General features: G+C 37.0%; 2 protein-coding genes across 6 annotated transcripts in view; both read left to right on the top strand.

Annotated features, from left to right (window-relative positions):
* The first annotated feature begins 2308 nt into the window (after positions 1–2308).
* Positions 2309–17961, top strand: arfgap1 (ADP-ribosylation factor GTPase activating protein 1). Of its 2 annotated transcripts, XM_041779932.1 has the most exons (13): positions 2309–2509; positions 5375–5453; positions 5930–6039; positions 6945–7116; positions 7904–8004; positions 8102–8188; positions 8276–8390; positions 8480–8536; positions 8664–8696; positions 10511–10567; positions 13493–13552; positions 14075–14130; positions 14241–17961. In XM_041779932.1, the coding sequence occupies exons 2-13, from the start codon at positions 5394–5396 to the stop codon at positions 14578–14580; spliced, it is 1248 nt and encodes a 415-aa protein (XP_041635866.1). In that variant the 5' UTR covers positions 2309–2509; positions 5375–5393; the 3' UTR covers positions 14581–17961. The 2 variants fall into 2 exon arrangements, with proteins under 2 accessions (XP_041635866.1, XP_041635875.1); XM_041779941.1 differs by lacking the exon at positions 10511–10567.
* A 3716-nt stretch (positions 17962–21677) lies between these two features.
* LOC121505339 (engulfment and cell motility protein 2) overlaps positions 21678–25162 on the top strand; it is a 35688-nt gene continuing 32203 nt past the window's right edge. For 2 of the 4 annotated variants that reach the window (XM_041780573.1, XM_041780554.1), the window contains exon 1: positions 21815–21941. The gene's annotated coding sequence lies outside the window, so the exon portion shown is untranslated. Of the gene's footprint in view, positions 21732–21814; positions 21942–25162 lie in introns of those variants that run through there. The other 2 variants (XM_041780564.1, XM_041780582.1) reach the window with 2 other exon arrangements.

Raw genomic sequence — 25162 nt, 5'->3', positions numbered from 1 at the left:
TGCCTACAGAGCTCAGACAGGGTTGTTGCAAGGCACGGATCCCGGAAAGACTACAAAAATGTCTGCTGTTCTGAAGGTTCCCAAGAGCAGAGTGTCCTCCATAATTCTCAAATGGAAAAAGTCTAGCACAACCGGGACTCTTCCAAGAGCTGGTCTCCCAGTCAAACTGAGCAGCTGGGGGAGAAGGGCCTTTGTAAGAGAGGTGACCAAGAACCCTACAGTCACTCTGAACTCTAGAGCTCCAGTGTGGAGATGGGACAAAGTTCAAGGAGGACAACCATCACTGCAGCACCTTATGGCAAAGTGGCCAGAATGAAGCATCTCCTCAGTGCAAAACACATGGACTCCATTTGGAGTTTGCAAAAAAGCATCTGGAGGACTCTCACACTGTGAGAAACAAAATTCACTGCTCTGATGAAAGCAAGATTGAATTCTTTGGCCTCAATTCTAAACATGATGTCTGGATGAAACCAGGCACTGCTTATCAACTTCCCAATACCATCCAATAAGTGAAGCATGGTGGTGGCAGCATCATGCTGTGGGGGTGTTTTTTTTTTAGCAGTGGGGACTGGGAGACTGGTCAGAGTTGAGGGAACACTGAATGAAGCAAAGTACAGAAATATCCTCAGTGAAAACCTGTTCCACAGCACTCACAACCTCATACTGGGCTGAATCTTCACATTCCAACATGACAATAACCCTAACGACACAGCCAAGACCACACATGAGTACCTTAGGGACAACTCAGAATGTCCCAGAGTCACTCTACCAAAGCTCTGACCTGAACACAATTGAAAATCTCTGGAGATACCTGAAAATGGCTGTCCACTATCTAACCTAACTGAACTTGAGAGGATAGAAGAATGGCAGAAAATCCCTCAATCCAGATGTACAAAGCCTGTTATGTCATGTTCAAAAATACTTGAGTCTGCAATCGCTGTCAAAGGTGCTTCAACTAAGCACTGAGTAAAAGTTCTGAATACTTATGACAATGTGAAATTTATGAGTTTTTATTTCTTTTTAATAAATTTGTGAAAATTTCTAAATTCTGTTTCCAGATTTTCTTAGTGGGGTACTGAGTGTAGATTAATGAGAGAAAAGGTGAATTTAAACGCTTTTGGCATTAGGCTGCAACATCAAAGGATTTAAGAAAGTGAAGGGGGTCAGAATACTTTCTGAATCCACTGGATACAGGCAAAGGTGATTTTACCAATGGGTAAAGGTAGGCAGAGGCATATAAGGCCTCAAGCTCCAATGTTTAATCATTAAAAACATGCATCAAATGTTTGGGGTATGTCTTAAACTGCTCTAAATGATTTAGAAGTGTATTTCGAGTGTAACTAAGGGGCCATTAAAGAATAAAATTGGATCAAAGTAGATTCTTATTACACAAAAAGTCCCTGGAGAAAACCCCTGGAGCCAATAACAAGGCCCAAGCTCATCAAAAAACCCTCAAAATGTGATTATACCAAGTTAATCATAGTTTGGTTGATCCACACACTGTAGAATTATTGAAACAATTAGTTGATTGATTACTGCTTGGTGAAATGACATGCAATTAAAAAATTTCAAGGAAAAGATATTGCAACAATATTGAACATATATTTTTATTTCAAAAGTTTTACCTGGCCTAGAAAATGTTGAAATATTATGATGTGCTACACCTTTAAGTAAGGATGGTCCTCTAAGAGCTGATGAATCACAGTTTGCTGTATCAGCATTTCAATTTCACATTTGGGTGTGTTCTGTAGTTTTCTGACTTTGATAGCAAAAACAGACGCCTCAAAATATGTTGTTCACTTGCTGTGATTGCCTTTAGCTGAATGAAGAAGGACCTGATACTAGTCTTTGCTATGGGCCTCCAAATCACTGAAACTGTTCACATGCCTTGCAATTTAGTATTAAAATGTATTTGAGGCAATGTTTTGTAATATCACATGCATTATGGACTAAAATGGATCTGATGTGAATAAACATTTTTCACCTGGGCATGACTAAAGTTAAGTGAGATCAAGATTGACAGGCTTAAGAAAACTTTTTTTTAGCCATGTTGCTAAATTTCATACACTGTTATTATTGAGGCGGGGTATGACTTAATAGCCAAAGGTGATTTTGATTCGGCAGACTTTAAGATGTCTTTTTTGATGCATTTAAAGACCTAGACATGCTTTAAGTCCATAGCACCATGACAGCGACTGAAAACACTGCAAACAAAAGAGGAAAGAACTAATGGAAGCGAGAGCGAAACCGTGAAGGGGAGCGTGACGAGGAATAAGACGAACTCCCATGATGCTTTGCACTGCCAACGTATGCAAACAGGAACATGGCTACCGGTGTTTAACAGCAACAGTCCATCGTTTTAATACATTTTTTCGGCCTTATTAAGTCTATGAAGGTAAAATATATTTTTCGGAGCCCCTGCCAGAGAAGAAAAATCTTCGTATAGTATACCGGCAGAGGCAGCAGACCCTCTGAAAACATCGTCTTCATTTCCATCAATCACAGACAGGTAACGGATCGCTCCACAGCTAGCTTTAGCATTGCCACTAAACGCTAAGTGCTAAATAATTTCTCTTTATAAAGAAGGTACTGGTATTTTGTCATCTGGAGAATGACAGTGAAATGAAAGGTTAAGACGAACATCCCAACGCCACCGTAATGGTTCTGACGTCCAACGATAAATGTAGACTAAAAACCCTTTTGACATCTGTAGCTAGTGTTGGTGATAAGCATTGACACGACTGCATTTTTGAAACGAAACCCGAACTTCTTTTAAGATAAATGATTTAGGTTAATTTACCTATCTAACTTAAATCAACACGACCTGGCGAACAGTTGAGACATGTTAAAGTCATTATTTCACCATTATTGTAACACTTGCTAAAAGGCCTTGCGTTGAGAAAATACAAATCCATTTAGCTATCCATCTGATTAGCTTCACCAGGAAACAACCATGCTCTGGGAGACAAATGTAAACAGACAACAGGCCACATTCCTGGTCTGAAGATTGTGTGACAAGTCAGCATTTAATTGTGATTTTTTTCTGTACTGATACTGCCCTCAGTTTAGTCTTAATGTCTGTATGGATACAGAGGGCCTCTCTGTCAAAACATTACACCTGCCTGAGAATTCACTCAGAGGCTGTGCTGTTTCAGTGACCATTGGATAATGATGGTATTTTACAGCACAAGATTAGTGTGTTATCAAATATAGTATGAAAGTTTCTTTGGCTTGGGTCAGACAAAGTAGTTTTCACATGCAACAATAAAATTTGTGAAACTGAGCCGATTTGTTTTCCAAGATGTAAAGGACGTATCCAAAATCCTCTGTTTTCAGTGTTAGCAGACATTTCAAAATTGAGGTAAATCTTTATTGATAGAACAAATCTATTACATATCTATTCAAGTTGTCCCATTAGCCTAAGTGTTAAAATTTTACACAAAGGTCATCAACTCCCCTAAATTGGTATTTAGTGCAACAGTGGAGTCGCTGGGCAGTTTTAATGTCATAATCAGTGGGGTCTATCACTTCAAGAAGCCAACCCACTGCACACTGGGCATAATATCTGTGTATTTAATCCTGATTTTCTTCTATTTCTCCTGTACCTGTTTGGTCTTTGATGTAGGTTTTACCACCTTAATTATTTTGGGTTCTACTGTAGCCAAAATATGGGTGGAACTTCTGGTGAAGTAGTGATAATAGAAAAAAAGACATTTTTGTCAAGGGCATAATAAAGTGAAGTCACGCCAATGGCAGTTGCTTTGAAAGGAAGTTATCCTCAATTTAGTAATGTACTACTTAGTTTTTTAAATTAAACACCCAGCTAATGTGGATATAGAATTTTACATTTACTGAGTTGACACATTAGAGACTAGATTTTTCAGATGTAAGGCGCTCTGCAAGTTATTCTGGATCCAGGGAGCGAAATAGGTAAAGGACTAGTTAGTGAAATAAGACTTTCAGCAAACCCACAAACTAAAGAGAGTAATCGTTGATGCTCGTACTGGCTCTATATTTCCTCTCAAGTATGTAAGGCAGTGTCCCAAGTCCTTCAACAAAATCTGATCAACCTTTATACTATGCAAATACAGATATGAAGGTAGTAAAGGTAGCTACCTTAACAGAGGCAATGTCAGCATTTTGTCCTCTCCATGAAAAGGTGGATGAATGATGATGGCATTCTCTTTGAGGTGGGATGGATACAATTACACATTTAATCCTCAAATTGCTCTAATAATCAGGATTAACATACTATGCAAAGTCTTGACAGAGGGGACCGGAAGTCACACCCACATTTCATGCAAAGTATCATAGGGGCTAGGAATAAGGTGAATACTGTGTTTACATACATTTGCTTCAATGTAATGTAAGATGATTTTAATATTCAATATAAGTGATATACCAGTGTGTTGGTTTAATATGGGCTCTGCTGATTTATTGCTTTAGCAGGAGTCAGCTTGATTACTATTTTAATTTTTAATATCAGTATTGACCCTAATTTACACAATTGGTGCATGTGTATTAAATCAGACTTTTTAATGTATGGCTATAGACTTTCTATAAATATGAATACAACGTTGGTTTAAGTCTTTAAATTAGACTAGTTGATGAAAACAAAAAATGGGATAAAAACAGACATGGACAAACATGTCTACTCTTAAACAGATATGCTCAAAGACTGAATTGCAGCAATCGACGTAAGCAAGCAGCAACAAGAGGCTGGTACAATTATGGTGGAAGACATTGCGTGGATGCTGCTAAAGCGCTAGTTTTATCAGAACTTGACAACATTTCTTTGTTAACAGAAGAACAAAGAACAGCAGTGAGTTGTTTTCTTTTCAAAAACGTCAAAAGTCCTGTACTGATGTGTCTATAGTCCCCATGGTTCACGTTATTCCTCAGTAGCTGCGCACGCCAACCTTGGTTGCAGCTCTGTCACGTGTTTTGTTGCTCTTATTGGCCCCTAAAGATGTGACAGAATGCTCATCCAATTACCCTCCGTGTTTTTTCAAAGCCACTGCCCTTTCCCAAATGCCGTCTATGCAAGGTTTTCCAAATGGATGTGTTAAACAAATCCATCTGTGTCAGGTTAGCGTTTAAAGGGACTAGGACAGATTCCCAAATTAGGACTGACCCCTGTTAATATGGAAAAAAATAGTGTTTCAGATCTATTTTAGTGCAGACTCTTGAAGAGTTTGTCTAGTAAGACAGCGTGCTTTGTGAAAAGTTAATTCAACCTTTCCTTAAGATGTTGCTTGGTAACAGGAAAACTGAATTAAGGAGTGTTAATCCCTTCCTTATTTTTTGAAGAGGTCTGTGGTAATAATTTGCTGCTCTGTTGACTTGATGTTTTACCTATGATCTTCTACAACAGTTTTTCAGTTTGGGTCAACATGGCGAGTCCAAGGACCAGACGAGTTCTGAAGGAAGTGAGAACCCAAGAGGGGAATAATGTAAGTTGTTATGGCAACTAACTCATGGCCTATGTTCATTTTTTTGTTGAAATAGTGCCACCTCACTGAAAACTCAAAATTCACATAGCAAGTAGCAGGTGTTTGGGAGGCTCTTCATGTCGCACCTTCCCACTTCCATAAGAATTTCAAGCTTTTATCCATGTTCAAACAAACAGAGGGAGCCATTTTCGCTGTGAAATTCAGTGCCAGTGGACATCTTGCTACCCTGAATCTTTGGCAGTAACAGGAGAACAGATTAAAAAAAAGCTCCCAACTTAAAAATAAATGCATGTATAAACAAATATACAATTAGTTCCTTTTATCTTTGTGAAGTTCTGGAGAAGAATACTTACAGTTTCTGTGTTGTGGGATAAGACTTTATATAATCTTTACGCACAAAAGTGTCAAAATGCATCTCTGTGAATTGAATTGAAAAGCTGAGTGAATGACTCTAATGTTTTAATATTTTATTTCAGCTATGTTTTGAGTGTGGGGCTTTTAATCCTCAATGGGTCAGTGTCACCTATGGGATCTGGATTTGTCTGGAATGCTCTGGAAAGCACAGAGGTCTGGGAGTCCATCTCAGGTGAGAGCAGGGGGATATTTTATGAAGCCAGACTTTAGGGGATTACATTGATGGCTTCATGTGTATTGGCATTAGTGTGTATAAAGGTAAATGACATGATGTACATATCTTTGTGTCTGGATCTATTGTTTCCTTTTGGAAAAAAAAACAGTTCATGGCATTTATATATTTGTTCTATGAAGTCTAGTCTATTTGAATATGTTCCCTGTATATTTGAATAACATAATTACTTCCATATTTTGGCATCTCAAACCCCAAAAATGTCAAGTGGCATGACTGGCGCTATTAAAAATGGCATTTTAATTGTGATAAATTATATTTAGAGTACTTAAGCCTGATTTTATGGAAACTTTAACAAGTGTTTCAGATGGTGAAACTGCAAAAAGTGTCAATGTATGAAATAGATATGAAATAGAACAGAAGTATTCAATATTCAAAGCTCTAGAAATATTCACATTACTTCTAATAAGGTTAATGAGGTATTACACATTTAAATAGTTTTACTGAGGTGAGTGCATATACTTTCCATGTCAGGTGGTACAACAAAGGTAAAACAACTAAATTTTGTTACCATAAGTTCTTGATTTTAATTTAAAAATATGTGTCGACTTTCTAACAAGAATAAAAGTAACTGCATTTGTCAAAGTATTTGACTTTTTGATTTGCAATTAGTTGCAAATTTCAGGTGGCGCAACTGCAAATCAGTAAGGCCTTATCTGTCATTGAACTATGTACTGTTCAAATAAACATGTAAACATGCATTAAAAGGAAATAAAATAAAGGACTTTACATTGCTTTATGATGAATTTACCCTCTAATGTTAAGTCAAACTCTGTTTGGGTTTGCCATTTACTATCACTGATCTATCACAGCCTATATTAACAAACCCTCTGCTCTGTCTCTAGTTTTGTGCGCTCAGTCTCCATGGACAAGTGGAAGGATATTGAGCTTGAGAAAATGAAAGTGGGAGGAAATGGAGAATTTCGTCAATTTCTTGAACTCCAAGATGATTATGATCCCAACTGGAACCTACAGGAAAAATACAATAGCAAAGCAGCTGCTCTGTTCAGAGACAAGGTGAGATGTGAAAATTTTCTGTTTTTGACAGTGAAACTAGAATGGAAAATTTAGAATGATTATCGTCTAATATATCAGTATGTTTAGTTTAAAGATGTTTACAGCATTGTTTAGCTTTAAGACCTCTGTGAGGTTTCTAAGGGTTGCTCCACATTGGGGACCTGGGCCCAGATGTGAGTACACTTAACCCCAAAGCCTGATTCCATTTGATCAGTGTAAATACAAGTGTACTGTAGTAGGGAACAGTGCCGGAGTCCACTTGAAGAGGTCATCTGGGGCACATACTCCTGAGAGAGAGGAAGAAAAGAACACAGTTGTGCCAAAGTACGAAGTAAGAGTACAGGGCAAGCAGAATTTTATAGGTAATCCTTAATGTCTCCTTGAACTCTGTAAAGTCTCTTAGAAATCCTTGTATCCATGCAGCATGGGCCCACTTTATCTGAGCTGCATGCTAGATGTGGAAGTAGGAAGAGGGTCATTTTTAGTGTCTTTAAAATAAAAATACATCCATTGTAGTCTGCAGGATGGACTCCATTATCTACATGGGGCAGAAAGGATTTGATTGCCATGGCTGCCTCTTCTTCCTTGTTCTTGGTGGATTTGGAGACCAACTACTTACATATATTTATAATCACTTATTGTGTCAGACTGTATACATGAAGCAAGTGTGCTGATCCATAAAATAATGTTACTATTGTAAAAGCAGATTGTGCTGGCCCAGTACAAACCAACCTTGCTTAAAGTGAAAGCACTTTCCCTTACCCCCCTCTGTCTCTGTACATGACAGGTGGCAACTCTAGCTGAGGGTAAGGAGTGGTCTATGGAGACTTCCTCTGCCAAAAACTGGACATCTCCTCAGCCTAAATCTGGCCTTTCATCCTCTCACCGGTAAAAGTGAAAGATGTCTTTAATATACTCAAGCTAAACAGATTGTCGGACAACAGAACAGGCATATAATCATTTAATCTATGTTTCTGTTTTTTAGCTCTGGAGGAACTGGACAAAGTTCAGCAAAATCTGGTGACAAAGCTTTTGAAGACTGGTTGAGTGATGATGTTAATTCATATCAGAGGTGAGAGCCAAGCACAGATTCATAGAACATGCCAGCATTATATTTCAATATAACTTTCAATTTAAATTTTTTTAAATACATCTGCAGTGGAGGGGGATACAGTGGGAATCAAGAGAATCGCTATGTTGGATTTGGCAACACGGTGACTCCAGAGAAGAAAGAAGAAGACTTCATTAACAATGCCATGTCTTCAATTTACTCAGTAGGTCACTTTGTGGAACTTTTAGCCCTGAAATGCACTTTAAATTGTACACTTCTTTCCCTGTGACACCTTTTTCTTTGTTTTGGCAGGGTTGGAGCAGTTTTACTGTAGGCGCTAGCAAGTTTGCCTCATTGGCTAAAGACAATGTAAGTGTATCATACAAAACCATTAAGAGGCTTGGTCACAATTTAATGACCCTTACATGGTTTGGTCACAATTTAATGACCCTTACATTAATTAAGGAAATGTTTTTCAACTTTTATCCTAATTCAGACAACTAAACTGGCTAACCAAGCAACCTTAAAGGTAAGAGAGTCATTGTTAACCTGTTACCAGGACTGCCTTGAAAGATTGTTGTGTTTAAGCCCAGTTCAGACCAAAGATTTGTGACAGGATGAGCTGAAAATTGCAAATGCTCACAACAGTCTACTTTGCAATGCTTTAAAAGCATACCAGTTCACAATTTTTCTGTTGCATTGACTCCAACAGTCACTCAGTTTCAAGTTGATTATTTTGAAAATTGTCTTAGACATGGCTGAACATACAGTGCAACATACGAACAAACAGCATTCCTAAGAACAGAATGGCTAATGCAAATTAGACAGATAAACGTTCTGCACTTCAGCTTTTTTTTCTGTATCTTTATCATCATGTTAATGCGTACCATTAGGCATTATTATTCCTGCAGGAGGCTGATGCAGCACTGGCTTCCCTCTGCATCTCTGTTGTAGAGTGGTAGCGGAATTTCACAGCACATAAATACCCCAAAATGCTTTGTGAGCTCAGCATTGTTATATAAAAGATATCTGCTGAAAACAATATTTAAACATAGTCAAGTTTAGCTGCTACAGCCTTACATTTCTCATGCATTAGTCAGTATAGTGCTGTGTGTCCTGTATTTATGCACAGCTGTTGGCTAAAGTTCCTTTGTGAAAAGTTTATTAAAAGAATGAAAGGTAGATGTAATAATTTACAAAATGTACAGCATCATTTGATCAAACTAAATATTGAACAAATATTTGTTGCCATTTAAAGCCTTTTAAATCAAATCTAATCAAACTTTATTTATATAGCACATTTCATACACAGGGCAACACAGTGTGCTTCAGGGACAAGATTTCCGTTTCCCTTTTATCAGCTTGCAGTGTTCTAAAAACAACCTAGGTTTTGTCTACTTAAACTGATTTATGATGTTGCTAGATACATTAAGAGATGAACATGATTGTTGTGGTTTCTTTGGTTGATTCTGTGATTTATGTATACTATTTGATTACTTTTTTTAATACAAGTACTGTATTTCTTCTATCATGGTCTGAACTTGGCTTTAGGAAGCATTTACACTGATCTCTCTTTTTTCTGTCTGCAGTACTTTTTAAGAGAATTACACACTGTGTGCCATTTTGCTTGATATATTTCTTGAAATGTAATGTGAACTTTCAAGCTGTAATAACTGTTACTACTTCAATATCTCTTTGCCTTCTGTGGATGTAGTTAAGGGGCTATAAAGCACCCCCAGAACCGGTAAAGCAGATAATAGTAGCATGGCGCTTCTTCTCATCATGTTTTATTTTAAACACATTTCACATTTTTATTTTAATTTAGCTTGTCAGTTTTTGTTTTTGTTTCTCTTCTCAGTTAAAAAGGCAAAATGGTGAATTCACATACGTATGCTTGGATGTATTAAAACATAGCATTGTGCTTGTTTTGATATCAGCACTTTTAAGTTTCTGGACAACTTTAAAGACAGTTTGTAGCTGCACTGTGGGATGGGGAGAATTGGTTAATCATTCATGCATGACATTTTGGTGTAAACTGTTTCTAGAGTTCTTGAGGTGTTGTGGTTTGCTTAAAAATCAGCATACTATTTGGACCAACCATTGGAGAATCATAAATCTAGTAAGAAACATTGGACAGGTAGTATATCGTCATGTACAGGCTTTAACTGTACGCTGATGATGCCACTTTGTTGAACCATTGCACCCTCTAGTGCTCACTCAGTGTCATGGTGAATGGGAATGATCAGCCACCTCATGCAGAACAAGCAGCTCAGTGTCTTGCTCTACTGTGAATGTTAAACTGTGTTTCATTCAAGTCAATTTTCCCCTTTGACTTCCAACTAGGCCACAGAGTTAGGACAAACAATAAATGAGAATGTTATCAAACCCACCCAGGAAAAGGTAACATTGATGTTTGAAGTTGTCAACTTGGTGGTGGAATAGAGCTCTTTAGACACAAATTAACAGCTTCAGATGTGAATGTGCTATTTTCTACACTGCTCGTCTGTGCCAGTTTATCTGCTTTATGCCAGCTTACATTAAACGACAATAGCTGTGTTTGAAGCATGCAGAACAGAAGTCAGAGCTTTGTTTTTTCCAAGTTGGTGACTCAGCTGTGGGATAAGTAGGAGCCTACAGCTGGGAACTGTTTATTTGGGATCAGGTATGAGTCAGTGTAAACTTTCTGTGCAGTCACTAGACTAGGCTTGTGGCCTGTCTGAGTATTTTTAAGAGCCAAAGCTTTATGAAGATATCTTGACTTAAGCCAAGTAAAACAACAGTTTAACTAGATTTTGCAGCATGTTCTATGTAGATTAAACATTTAGTCTTAATATAAAGTCCACATGAAAGTCATCTTTAAGGCTGTGCCACAAACAGTTTTATTTTATAAGGTAACTTAATAAGTCATTTCTATTTATAGTATAAACTGCTGTCAAAATGTAGCAAACTGCTGTCTTGGTTTTTGACCAGTTAGATTTTCCTGCAGACTTCTGTGAATGATTCAACTAAAGTGTGGTAAAGTTGATAGTCAACCCTTATTGCTCACTGGGTTTGTAGATTCAGTTCAGTGCGACTGATAGAGAACATGAAGATGTGCAATAATAAAGATATAGGGAAATTAGATTATACATTTTTTTGAAATCTCCTTCACTTTTCTATTTATTGGTTAACTTTGCAGGCTTGGCTTATAAGAAGCAGACTGCCCAATGACTTAGAAACACTGCTTTAAACAAAGGTTTCTGTCTTCTAATGTAAAGCCGGCATTGGTGCATTAAGCTGTCTTTAGTATGTGCTGCTGTATCTATGCTTTTAATCTCTTGCAAAAATTGTTTTAACTGCATTACCTTTAAGCTGTTTTTATCTTGACGAAATCCTTTTGCTGCGCTCAGACTGAATGTTGTTAGGGATGCACAATATCATCAGAATAATATTAATATTGAGAGACAATAGCTTATGTATCAGCAGATATTTACTCATGATATATTGACTGTACACATCAATATACATCGGCATTGTTAGGAGTATTAATTTTAGTAGCTTGTTTTTATTGTCAGTGTTTAAAATACCTTTCGCATATAATGTGCGAATAATCCAAAGAACCACACCAAATTGGATATATCTTAATTAGCCTGTGTTTAACAGAGGTGGAAAAAGTAAACAGCTATTGTATTCAAATGAAAGTACAGTTATTCTGGTTAAGATTTACTTACTTAAGCGTACTATTCTATAAATCAAGTAAAAGTAATAAGTGTTTTGTTCAAAGTTTACTTTAAGTGCCGAGAAGCTACTGAGGAGTTGTAAAGTAAAATATGATCAACAAGAGTTGATCTCCAACCAGGTTGTTCAGGTAAAGTTACACCTCTATAATAAAGTAAAATACACAGGATATTCATGGTGTTATTCAAACTCATATAGAGTAAAATATAACACTTTAAAGTGACTATATTGGTCCACCCATTGGTCTTTAATATTTTACAATGTGACATCTTAACATCTGTGGCAAGGTGTGTCTCTTCTGGTAGGGAGGCAATGTCCTAGCAAGGCAGTGTATACTGATGAAGAACTTGCACTCTAAGTCTTTTAGGAACACCTAAAGTTATAGGTGGGAAGGCTTACTCTGTGGATAACTTTACTCATGGTGCAAATGTGTCCCATGTCAAAAACAACAATCCATCAGAAACATGAGCGAAAGAGCCCCAACAGGGGTCATTGTACGACAGGCAAGATCCAAACACAAATAAAACACATCTAAACACTGTGCCCAATGGCTTAATGGGAAACTCTTAAATAATCTGCACTGCTAAAGAATTCCAGCCAATCATGGCTCTGTACAGGACTGTTCTTTGTAAAAATAATTTCTTTATCTATATTTGAAAAGAATGCATATATAATTTATTGTTTAGTTAAATGTAGTTTAATTATGTTTTATGTTAGTTTCTGAAACAAATAGACTTTCACGATTACAGGAACAGGTAAATACTAGTGAAGGAGAGGTGAAAATACAATACAAGAACTTTATTTATCCCCGAAGGGAAATTCAGTCGTCTGGGAGTCTCATCTGTTTACTTTAGTTAGAGCTTTAGTTAGAGCTCAATCCCAATACACCCATCACTTAACCGTATGTTATGTGCATGGGTTAGGGTTTCCTGATACCTGATGGATAGTGTGAAGCGCTTAGTCTACAAGACCCTTCAAACAGAGATTTACCAGAGGAATGCTCTAAATGGAGTGATATAGGAAATCTCCCAGAATGCCTACTGAATCATGAGAAAGTGTTGAAAATTGCAACAACAATCTAATATCATGATTCATGGTTGTTTAAATGCACATTTTTTTAAATTTTGATTTGCCATTTACAAAAAAATCACTTATAGTAGAGATGCCCAGTAATGTTATGGTGTTAGTTTATGTAATGCTGTCAACAACTACTGATGATGTTGCAGGAACTTGAAGGTTTGTCCCATTTCATTAGGGAGGATGTCACCATTGCCTCTTATAGTTCTGTTTCAAGGGGCAAGGGGGCTGTCAAAATCAAGGGATAGGAATAAAAGTTAGAAGCTAGGTGTTGTTTTTTAGAATAATCAGTTCAAAAGGTGTGCATGTACTTTTTCAGTGTTAGCTAAATTAATTTTGAAATATCAGCAGATTGGATATAGGCTAAATCCAGTATTGTGCATCCCTAAATGTCTTCTCTGATTATCAGCAACTTTAACAAAATGCAAATCACTTTTCTCACAATCAAAATCAAATTCAGGCTCATTGTGTATTCTATTATTGTTAGGACATCATTTCTCTCAGTTTGTAATAATGATTTGGCTTGTTCAGGTGAAAGATGGCAAATTGCTAGATGAAATGGCCGTCAGCATGTCTGGGCTGGCAAACAAGGTAGGATGGGCAGACCTCTGCCACACTGAACCGTTGCAAAATCAGTCTTCTTAAGAAGGAAGAGCAGCTGAGTGGATAAGTTAGATAAGTTAGATAGTCTTTTAGTGCTGATATGTAGAAGCTGCACAGACTGCATCATAACCTCTAAGGAGACTGGTTTTGCTGCGATAATGAATGTTTGAACAATTCTAACTATGTGTGATCTCTGTTTTTTATTGCTGCCATTTATAATCTGGTGGTGAGTACTCAGGAGTTAGCCTCTATTATGTAAAATGCCAGAAGACAGTTTTGTTTTAACTAACCCTTGACTTTAGTTTTAATGTTAATTCAGCAGAGTGATTGATGTTTTGTGGATTCATTTATGTTAAATGTTCTAAAATACCTTCAGTTATCAAGTTTAACAACTTTAATTTAGCTTTTTTCTGTAATAATATATCAGTCGTTTGTTTTACTAAGGCATGATTTTTAACAGTTGAAGCAATAACTGCATATATCTATCTAAAAACCCTCTCCGTCCTTTAGGTTCAGGGAGCTGGAGCAAAATTGACAAATCTTTTCTCTGGAAAAGCCGATGATGGGTAATAAATGCAACTTAATGGAGTTCAAATCTACTGGCCAGATTGCTTGTAATATTTGATCACACAAAACAAAGTGCTGAAGGATTTTGTATCTGTATGTGTGCGCTCAGGTCTGTTGGAGAGAGTTACCAGAACATGGATGCCACTGAGGGATATCAAGGCAGTTCTAGCCAGCCTATGGGAAAGGACTTTTGGGAAACCTTTGGCAGCAACACCTCCTTAAAGGCTAAGAAATCCCCCAGCAGTGACAGCTGGACCATCGCTGACAACTCTGCAAAGAAGAGCTCTGACAGTTGGGACAATTGGGGCTCTGAGGCAGCATCCAACAACAAAAACAGCACAGGGGATAGCTGGGAGGCCTGGGATAACAACTGGGAGAATGCAGATGCTAAGACAAAGAAGAGTCCCACAAAACCTGCCGAGGAAACTTGGGATAATGCAGACTGGTAGTGACCTCACAACCTTACGTCTCCTCTCCTGTTCCCCACTGTTGCATTTCTCCTCCATCTCTCCTCATCTCCCTGGCACTTCAAGGGAAAGAGCCACATCAGTCTGTTGATCCATTCAAAATACATTTATAATAAACCCATGAGATAAAGACAGGCAAAAGCTGAGCTTGTTATGAAATGAAATTCTTAAATGTAAAACTATAGTGACATGAGATTTATTTTATTGTAAGTAATCGTCACAAAGAGTCCTGATAAATCTGTGTAAGTACGATCATGAATGACTGCTCTGTCACCTTGTGTTTGAGAATAAGCCAGTGATAATTCTGTATCATGGGGGTAATTGTACTGGTTTCCAATTCACCTCATAAAAACATGCATGACAGAGAAAGTCTTACATTGTAAATATAATTCCTTGTAGATACATTGTAATTAACACTAACAACATTATTTACTGGGTTCATTTAAATTCTGGCCCTGGATCTTTTGCACATTTTCTAAAATAACATTTATTATTGAAATGTGCAAACTGTCAAAGGTCCTAAAAGTAGAGATTTGTTGTTACAGCATTATCAGTAACCATGATTTGAAATTGATACAACAGGAACCTTAGAAGTAAAAATGTTTATTTTATAGAATTTATCAGAAGATTCTCCCTCTAGTTAAATTTATATGTGTAGAGTAAAATAAATACTACGCTCATGGTGACTGTAAAGTTTTTGGGTTATGTTAAGTGGCATCAATCAGCTGCTGAAACCAGTTTAGACTAGTCCAAACAATGCTCAGCAGTGTGATTCCATTCTTTTACCTTTCGTAAAAGAAGAAGGTTAAGACCAGACCAAGACTTCCATACAAACTTTCCCTCTGAATGTTCAGAGGTCCAGGTATTCTTTAAAGGAATGTTTTTTTCTGTATGCAACTCCTAAGATAATTTTTAGCAATGAATGACACTGTATATTTCTTACAGGATAGCTAAGTCTAATGTATCATTATCTTAATGATCTGCATGGAGCAAGCTAAAATTTCCCTGGAATTTAACAATTTTCAAGCATCATAAATAAGATTAGTGTCCCAAAATGAGCTGAATATCATCGATGGACTAGGAGAGAGGAAGAGATATATTTTTTAATGTTTTATGTGTTTCTTTTCTTATTTTTCTGCCCTGAAAGCTGGATGACTATTTTAATTGTGTTATGTCTGTCAGCTTTCAAATGAGAGCTTACATTGCAAGGATGGGCTTTATTCCTTTGTCACGTGTGATATCAGACATGCTCACACTGGGCCATGCATTCAAACTCACATTCACTTATGGCAGCATAGAAACAGCATGTACTAGCCCGTTTTAAAAGATGCTGGCTCAACTGATGTCACTGTTATCCAAGTCCCTGTAAAGAGATTAAAAAACATGTATTTTAAGTTTGTTGTAGGACAGGCCACTGTGTTACGAACAACCATGCCAAATTTGAGTCATGACAAACATCTCTAAGTTTATAAAATTAAGCTTCAAAATCATGAAAAATGAAGTGGTAAAATCTGCTCTAGGATGGTGTGGGCGTGTCTGCTCAATGAGCTGGAGCCACGCCCAATAATGAGAATCACGACCCTTTAAATGAAAAATTAAAAAAATGCTTTTTGTTCAAAGTTTGGATTTCACTTTACAGGGACTTTAATAATTGTCTTCTTCATGATAAAACATTTGAGAATTTTTGATAACTTCCTTGTTAATGCATCATGGTCAACACATGTAATGAAGCTCTGATATTACACATTTTCACACCATTATTGTGAAGATTGAAATGTACAGAGCTCTTAAACACTCACTGAATTAACTCAAGCATGATACTGCAACTGCACTCATACATGCAGTTTTATCATTTAAAAATATTTTAACAGGAAGAATATGTTAAATTGTGGATTTTATCAAGAACTATGTGTCTAAAATTTGAAATGAACAGCTTAGGTTAAGGATGAGGAAAAAGTTGCAACAGCAACCCTTCTTTTGTGGCCTTTATTTCTGTGTAAGTTAAAACTTTATCGTACTCTAAATGCCTTTAAAGTTTCATTACTTAGCACATTTAATAACCTGCAGAAGTCTTTGTAACAGTGCAGACCCCAGAAACTAAATTTAGACACACAAAAACAGGTAAAGCTTTGAATTGTTGTACATTTGTTTAGATCAAGCCGAATATCAAAGCATTTTTGACAAGCTGTGAGTGCATCTAAAACTTTGAGGCTTGGTGTTTGTCTTCACTGACCAGTAGCCCATTCTAACTGCTCACAGAGCAGTGTACCAGTGCAATACAGCTGCTGGATTCATGTTTGTTATCAACGTGTTTTAACACTTTTGTTTTACGTCTTTGTCGTTGGGCCTCATGATTGGTGAATATCCAACTTTACTCCAACAGGTTATATCATGTGAAAGATAACATTTATTCCATGCCCACTCTCTACCTCTGAGGATTTTTGGTTTACTGCCATTTTTTGTAAACTCTGAGCATTGTTTTGTTGTCGACTTCAGAACAGTAGGCTTGATTTGACTTTGCTAAGGTCTACAGTGTTGATTTGTTCTTAGTCACAACACAAAATGTAAAAAACAAAGATCACTCCTGGAACAATTGTGTTGCTGATCCTTGCAGTCGTGTGCTTGTGTGTGTGGTGGTGTGTTACACACTTTGAACAGCTGTGATTGCTGTCTGCTAATTCTGATGTCAGTGTGCCTATGTGTCTCTGATGCAGTGAGGTGTACATGTCAATTTACCAACACAGATAATGTCAAATGATACATTTTCGGGCTCAGTTTTCTTGTATTACTGAAGCTTTATGAAAGTTTTTGTTACTGGAGGACTTTAGGCCAGTGTTCTAACAGTCCTTTGCCTGTATTCAGCCAAAAAGTTCTGATGCACCACAACTTTTTATCTGTGAACGTCTTGGTTAGATTGCTGATGCGCTTAGTTCATAGATAAACTATTGACTGATTGCCATCTGACATGCATATGGTGATGATTCTTTTTTAAAGAATTTTGATGTTATCTCATTCTGAACTTTAACTTTCCAGAGCAGCGGTTGAGCTCAGTGTCTGTGCCTGTCAAACATGTCAGACTGGGATATGTTCGTGTTTGTTGATCCAACTATTATGTCAGAAATACTATTTTTGATGTAATGCATGAGATGTAACATGGAACTAAAAACATTGACCTTGTGTTTAATTTGCGAACGCAGTTTCCCGCTGTGAATTTGAGTGCAGTTGTCTGCTTTACCCCTTCAAGTTTCACCAGCAGCCATCCTATGAGGTGAGCCAGTGTTACCTATTCAGCTGAGGCTGTGGATGTTTTCCTGTACAAATGGTTTCTGTGTTCAATAAAAATGTATTGTGTTGTGAATGCAATGGAATTTCAGTAACTGTCTTGTGCATCAGGTGCTTTTATTAATCCTTTTTAGAGGGAGAAAGTTCATTTCCTTTCTACAGTTTAAATAAAAATTGTTTTGGGTCAAAGAAGTTGACCCATACACCATGAGAATTTTTCAGTAATGCTTAATGTAACAGTAGCCAATACGTGGTGTTCTACCACTTTTGAAATTGTTTTTAAGCAACTATAAGCCAATAAGAACAGGGCTGTTCTTCTGAACACAACAAGCCAAATCACATATGAGTTCATGCCAGACTTGAGTAACAACGACCCTTAATTATATTAATGAAATAAATCACTATCACACAAAAGTTTAATCTGAAAGGGCATGAATTACACTACTTTAAAAACTTAAATACAGGAAATACATATTTGATCAATGAGAAGGAGGGGTAAGGGTAATAGTGGGTTATCTGGGAATGTCATAATATGAACCAAATGGAGTGACAGTGGGCTATTACCAGAAATGTAAGTTTTGGCATCTTTGTAATATTTTGCAAATTCAAGAGTAACACTTTATCGGCCACAAAACAGTCACTAAGTAAAATTATATATCCTGGATCACTGAGGTTCATAGACTGAGAAATACAGATGTACACAGCCACTTTGACATATCTCGCCTTTCAGATATTCAAGTTGGTAGGTTAAGATATGCTTCATATTCTAATTACCTTTAAAAAAGAACAGCTTTCACAGCTTTCATTAATGGCTGATGAGGTAGATAGCCTATCATTGCTAAGGACTTGGGTTACCCTATCTGATTTCAGGGGAGCTCCAGTTGTCCCCTACTACTACCGACTCCACCTCTGGTCAGGATGAGAATGCATCTCCATGCAGCAGAGAAGGTAGTTGCTGACAACACATTTCCACATTCAGGCACAAAACAAAAACAAACAACATAAAACAAGCCAAACTTTATAGGATTGTTGGTGCAAAACAAATGTGTGAATCAGACTTTGAGCTGGAGCAGATAGCAGAGCAAATGTGCACCATTTATGCTTCCATTCGTTGCTGTAATTTTATTTCCCCACAATATATTTGATTTTGTTTTGCAAAATTAGGTATCCATTTTTAGATGTGAGATAATAACTGTTAAAGAATAGAAATATATCTGTATGTTTGCATGTTTACAGATACAGTATACAAATAGCTATACCTATAAACATTGGGTTCAAAATAATATGGAAGAAGTCTATATAAACACAAACAACTTCAATTATTTTGACTTTATTCATCAAGGTAACATAAACTGAGATATCATATTCATTTTGGTTGCCAATATGTTTATCATACCTTTCATCTCCGTTTAGTCACAAAAAAGCATGCCAATTAATTCTTGTCAATATGTTTGTTTATAGAATTAACACAATAGCATCACCTAGTGTTCAAACTAAGAAGTAAAATACAGTTGACCTCAAGCTACATGTTCCAGTTGGGGCCATCTTTCCTTTTAGAATTTGCTCTGGGCTGTGGGATGCAATACAAAAACATTCATCATTAGTTTCCAACTGTGTTAGATATAGAATCATCCAAATGAAGATCATACACAGAACATATACTGGATGACACCATATAAATTTTAAAAAATGAACACAAACACTTCTGAACTGTACTGGCATGGATGTGGTGGGACTGGCACACTTATACATCTATTGTGGTCTTGCCCTATGGTAGAAAAATTCAGGACCCAGGTAGTCGATGCCCTACAAGTGTTAGTACATGAACAATGGATGTTTGTGTACCTAAACGCTCTGATGTGTGCATCTAGATCTACACAGCACATTGCTGCTTTAGCTTTCCTATCTGCAAAGAGGACAATACTTATGAATTGGGAGACTCGTAATCCAGACTGCTTTAACATACTTTTTGGACTTGCTGTCAGTGGAGAATGTCGCCTAAACTTTAAGTGGTAATAGCAGGCTGGATGCATCGTGGACTATTTTCAGAGAAAAATTAAATAATGGAATGACAATCTGACTGCTCTCCAATTATGTACGCACACCTGCATATGTAACACAATAATGATGATATGTACCAGTGCTACCCCCCTCCCCTTCTTTGTTGTGGTATGTATGCCATGTGTTTTGTTGATGTCATTGTTCTGTTTTGTCTTTTTAACTTTGAAATAAAATTTAAATGGGATAAAATAATTTGCTCTGGGCTGATTTAAAATTAACCACAGACCCATGGGCCATAGTTTTGGACACCCCTGTCCTAGATGTTAGCATGATTTTTTTGTTGCTCAACATAAAGCTGCATGTTGTAACATATCTGCAAATTGTTGCGTGATATAATGTAATAAATGTTTGTGGAAACGGGGCAGATATAAGATTATTCTTCATTCTGCTTCTTTTCATTCAAAGTGGAAGATTTTATGTTGGATATGAATTGTTTTGTTTTATTGAATGAGATAAACATAAATAAATTAAATATAATAATAACATAGAAACACCAGAGGCTAAGATTTTACCTCACTAGATCGATACGTAAACAACCTGAGCTACTGCCCTCTTATTTTGGATCTGGTATTTTTCCACTGATATTCTCATTTTTTTCTGAGTTTTTCCTTGAATGATAAAAAGCATCTTGAAAGAAAACAGAATTCTTAAATAGAAATTTAGTTTATGAACAACCAATGTAACCCTGTATGTCACTTCTTGTTTTAACAGGGAAATTATTATAAGGCCTGTCAAAAGTCTTTCCCGTCAATAGCCACAAATAAGGCAGTCACACTAACATTGACCTTGTAAGAATTTAACTTTTGTTTGGGATGCATTTTTAATTTTCACCGCTTATTTGGGACTAGTGGGACCTGATAAGAATAAAACCTATGTTCTGTCTTTAAACAGTAAGTAGTTTTCACCACAAAATATTGTCTACATATCAGAGCAATAGACCTTTCTTACTGCACAATACAAAAAAGAGTTGTTTTTACTTGTAGGAGGACATTTTGACAAAGAATATGTTTTTTCACTAAAAGTTATTGAGGTCTTGGAAAATTAAATTTAAAATTATTAGAGACTAAAAAAAAAAAACACAAAAATCCCCTCAATTTCATGAAAATTTCCAAGGAAATTACTAAAAATTTCTGTGAAAATCCCATAAAATTTCTATAAAAAATTTCTTTAAGCATACCCCATATTTTTCAGTGGAAACTTACAAAAATTCCCCATAATCCATGGAAATATAATGAATATTCCCAAACAAATTCCCCCCCAACATCCAATCCAAAGCCCCAAAATTTCCATTTAAATTTAGGCAGAATAGTTTCCAATTTAAATCCAAAGCAATTAGAAAATAACAACAACAACAAAAACAACAACAACAACAACAACAACAATAATAATAATAATAATAATAATAATAATAATAATAATAATAATCCCCCAGCATTCCTAAAAAAAATTACTTTCATTCCTATAAAAACTCAGGGAAATTATAAAAAAACATTCTAACAGCATAATTTTTTACCGTGTTGTAGGAGAGCCTAAATGTACTGTCCTCATCCGTACATCCAGGGTCTAAGGAGGTTAATGTCTCATTATCCCTACAGTACTAGCTAATATTTGAAGATGACACTTTGAGTGTACATTAACGATGGAGATGAAGGGCATGGTTTGTTAGCAGACGGCGACGTTTACACTGTGTCCCGCCTACAAGGCGTGGAATCGTGTCTCCTTCCCAAAAACTATTTGACTGGAAAGAGAGAGAGGGATACTGAGAGCATCATCGATGGCCCAGTCACAGGGTGAGTAACACCGAACACTAGCATTAGCGCCTAGTTTAGCCGCGTTTAGATAAATAATATACAGCTATATTTAAAGCAGGACCAGTCGGGACACAGTGTGAACAGCTGCCGAGAGACAGGCTGCATCATGACTGCAATGGAGGAACAGACAGGGACTGGCTGGATGACTGAATAACATTAGCCACCTTCAGAGTGGTAGCGTAACAGCGAGTGAGTCTGCTCTTTATTAATTTTGAAACAGCGAGTATTAACATGTACGTACTGTCTTTGACACTCGCTGTTTGATAATCGAGTATTCTAATCCCCGGTGGTAATTGATTTTGCTAAATGTTTCAAATGAAGCCGTTGCTGCATCAATTCAGCTTGAGTCCTCTGGTCACGAAAGCTGAAGCTGAGCCTGATCGATAACCTGTTATCAGGCCTTAAACCTTTTAAAGTTACGGTAAAAGTAGCGTGTATTGATGATTTAACAGCGACTGTAACGGTCATTGAGTTGATGGTTAACGGTCCATCTTCTCATACGTTAACAGGCTGCTGTCACGTCAGGCTAATGTACTGTATATTTCTTTAAATATGAGTAATTTAACATTCACATAAGTTTTATTGAATGCCAAATCTGTGTTTCTTCTCAAATAAAGCAGTCCAAATTTTAAACGAGCAAAACGAGAGGGGGCGCCACTCCGCATATTCAACAAGCTAACTAGCTATGATAAAAGTTAGACGCTTCTCCGCTGAATATTTTATTTGAAGCATCCTTGACAGCCAAAGCACATTATAATAGAGATAAAATGGCGTCAGAAACATCCGGGTCGTGGCGAAAAGTAGCCGGTGGGGGACAGAAGAAGTTGGGAGTGTTTTGAAAGGAAGCTCAGACCACCACAGCGTGGGATCTCTATTCAGGCTCGAGCTCCTTTAGCAGTTGTTGCTATGCTACCGCCACCACCACAGCGCGTGCAGTCTAATAACTGTTGCTAAGTGGAAAAACCTCCCAGTACAGGAGCTCAGTACCCACTCATACACCAGTTAGATGACAATAGTGTCAAGCCGGAAACACTGGCTGTATGAGAGAGAAAACAGTGTCCATCACTTTTTATGACTGAATGCACCTCTTGTTTTTCCTCTGTTAGACAAGTAGACTTTTTGTATGGCTGTATGGTTAACCTCGACATCGCAGATATTTGGATGGGCCATATGCTGCACAAGGTGAAGTACTGTTGAGTGTATATCAGCCCAGCTTATTATACCCAAGATCCAAGTCTCATGTTTAAGTTTATATAAATGCAAAATCTCACTTGAAGGAAGGTCGTAAATATACTCACAGGATTTTGAGAAGATAGGCAACTAATTTAAGACAATGTAAGACATAACTTAGGCTACAGAGGGTATTGGTGAAAATATTGTTAGTAACCATGTCAGTCTTATGTCAACAGAAGAAGGTCCTGCAATGTATGGACTTTATTTTAACTTTGTGGACAGTTAAGAGTTCTGTGATCTGAGATCAGTGGAATACACATTATGTGATCAGTTATTAACCCTCTATGAATAAGCCTGTAACCTGAGATCCTCGATTTGGGGGCTGCTGGTCCTTCCAAAGTTGAGTCTTTATACTAAATGTGACTGGGTGTTTTTCATCAGGGCTCCTCGACTTTGGAACAACCTACTCGAAAAGTGCAGAAAAAATGTCTTGATGTCTTCAAGTCTTATTTGGTTTTTTATTTTCTCACTTTGTTGTACTTTATTTTTCATTTCTTAGTATTTTCCATTTCCTCTTAATCTTTTACTTGTCTTTATTCCCTGTTAACGTCATTTTATTTGATTGCCCCTTTGGCTGTTTTTAATCGTTATCGTCTTTAATGCTTGTATCTCTTTTATTGCTTCTCTTCTTTATACTGCTTTGCTATCATATTTATTAATATCACTGCCTTTTACATTGTCGAGCTTATTTTGTCTTGCCTCCCCCCTTTATACTTAATTGTTTGTTAACGAGCTCTCTTTACTTCTCTTGGCACATTTTACTGCGTTTTCTTGTTTTTATCTTGCTTTTTGTTTTTATTCCACTTTGTTTCTTTTAAGTTTCTCAAATCATGAGTGGGTGCAGCTTCAGCTCATTCAACCGACTTGCCCACACCATCCTAGAGCATATTTTTACTGCCTCATTTCATGACTGAAATCTGGCTTGGTTGATAACACAGTGGCCTATCATACAGCAAACCTAAAATAAAGATCTGTTGTTTTATGACTTTACAGGAAGCTTTACAGGGAAGCCTGCATGTGGAAGATACAGGTACTACTTGCAACAATGTGGTGCAAGTGTAGTAAAACTCTCTCCTCCTGATTTCTAGTCTATTATCTGTAAAAGCACCCATATTCTAAAAATATTGGGACAGTAGTGTTCAGTTAAATTAGCTACAGTTAATGTAACTGCAGTATGTTTACAGGACACATCGGGGCAAAGTGTGCTGTGCTGGGCTCTGTATCTCTAAATAACTTCAATACATCAGGATAAGGAATGCTTTATAAACATACATTTAGCTTTACTAATTACTCTCTGCAACAATGAATGAACCAACCCTAGCTTGTTTTTAGCAGTGATTTTTCCAGATGTGGCTTTGAAATTATCGTTTTTAGATAAATATCTTTGGGCCTTGTAAGCTGTACCAGGGACTTGGCAGTGTTCTTCTTCTTGCTTGGTGGTTAGTAGTGACTGCCAAAAGCCATATTAATTTTTGCCCTTCGATTTTAACTCATGCCTCCCCCCTTTTAGTAGAGATCAACAACTTTTGAATTAAAATAAAACACATTCATGAGGTTCTTGTCCGAAAATACACTAAGATGTATCCTAGTTGGTACATTTTTAATATCCTTTTTATCATGCTGCACATTATTGGGATACTGATGGTCTCTGCAGAGGAAAGGCAATAAATAATTGATATCTACATACTTATAAAATGGTTTAACATTAATTAAATCTGAGACTTAATCAGCCAGTCATGAATTACAGATTAGAATCAAAACTTGTGGGAAACATTCAGACTGCATGTTCTTTTAAAACTAGAACAAACTTTTCATGAGGGCAGCCTCAGAGTTCACACGTTACAGGATGTGATTGACAGTTGGCCTGAGGATGCGGAGGCGGTGCAGCCAGCTCTCCCATCAGATGGCAGCTTCCTTGAATCTGAATGTAATTGGCTGTTAACATGCTGTATCATCTGCAGAATCCACCTTAATTTGTTGTAGCTGGTGTTAATCACATATCCGTTAGCTTACGTCAGTTTGCTAATCTCTCCAATTTGTGACAAATGAAGTGAGGAATTTTTCATGCAGCGATCCCATGATTCAAACTTGTTCAGATGAAAGGATTCAAGCATGTTTATTATTCATACAGATAAAACTTTCATTCCAACTGTGGGACTTTTTCATCATGAGGAGCA

This window comes from Cheilinus undulatus, linkage group 3 (assembly GCF_018320785.1).
Source record: "Cheilinus undulatus linkage group 3, ASM1832078v1, whole genome shotgun sequence".
In the NCBI taxonomy this organism is placed as follows: Eukaryota; Metazoa; Chordata; class Actinopteri; order Labriformes; family Labridae; genus Cheilinus; species Cheilinus undulatus.
This window is presented reverse-complemented; position numbering and strand designations above follow the sequence as displayed.

Bases quoted from the DNA above. Each gene is read 5' to 3' on its own strand.
- arfgap1 (XM_041779932.1), top strand. From the start codon at position 5,394: ATGGCGAGTCCAAGGACCAGACGAGTTCTGAAGGAAGTGAGAACCCAA. The intron at 8,005-8,101 runs GTAAAAGTGAAA...TCTGTTTTTTAG, and splicing joins GGCCTTTCATCCTCTCACCG to CTCTGGAGGAACTGGACAAA. The intron at 8,189-8,275 runs GTGAGAGCCAAG...ATACATCTGCAG, and splicing joins GATGTTAATTCATATCAGAG to TGGAGGGGGATACAGTGGGA.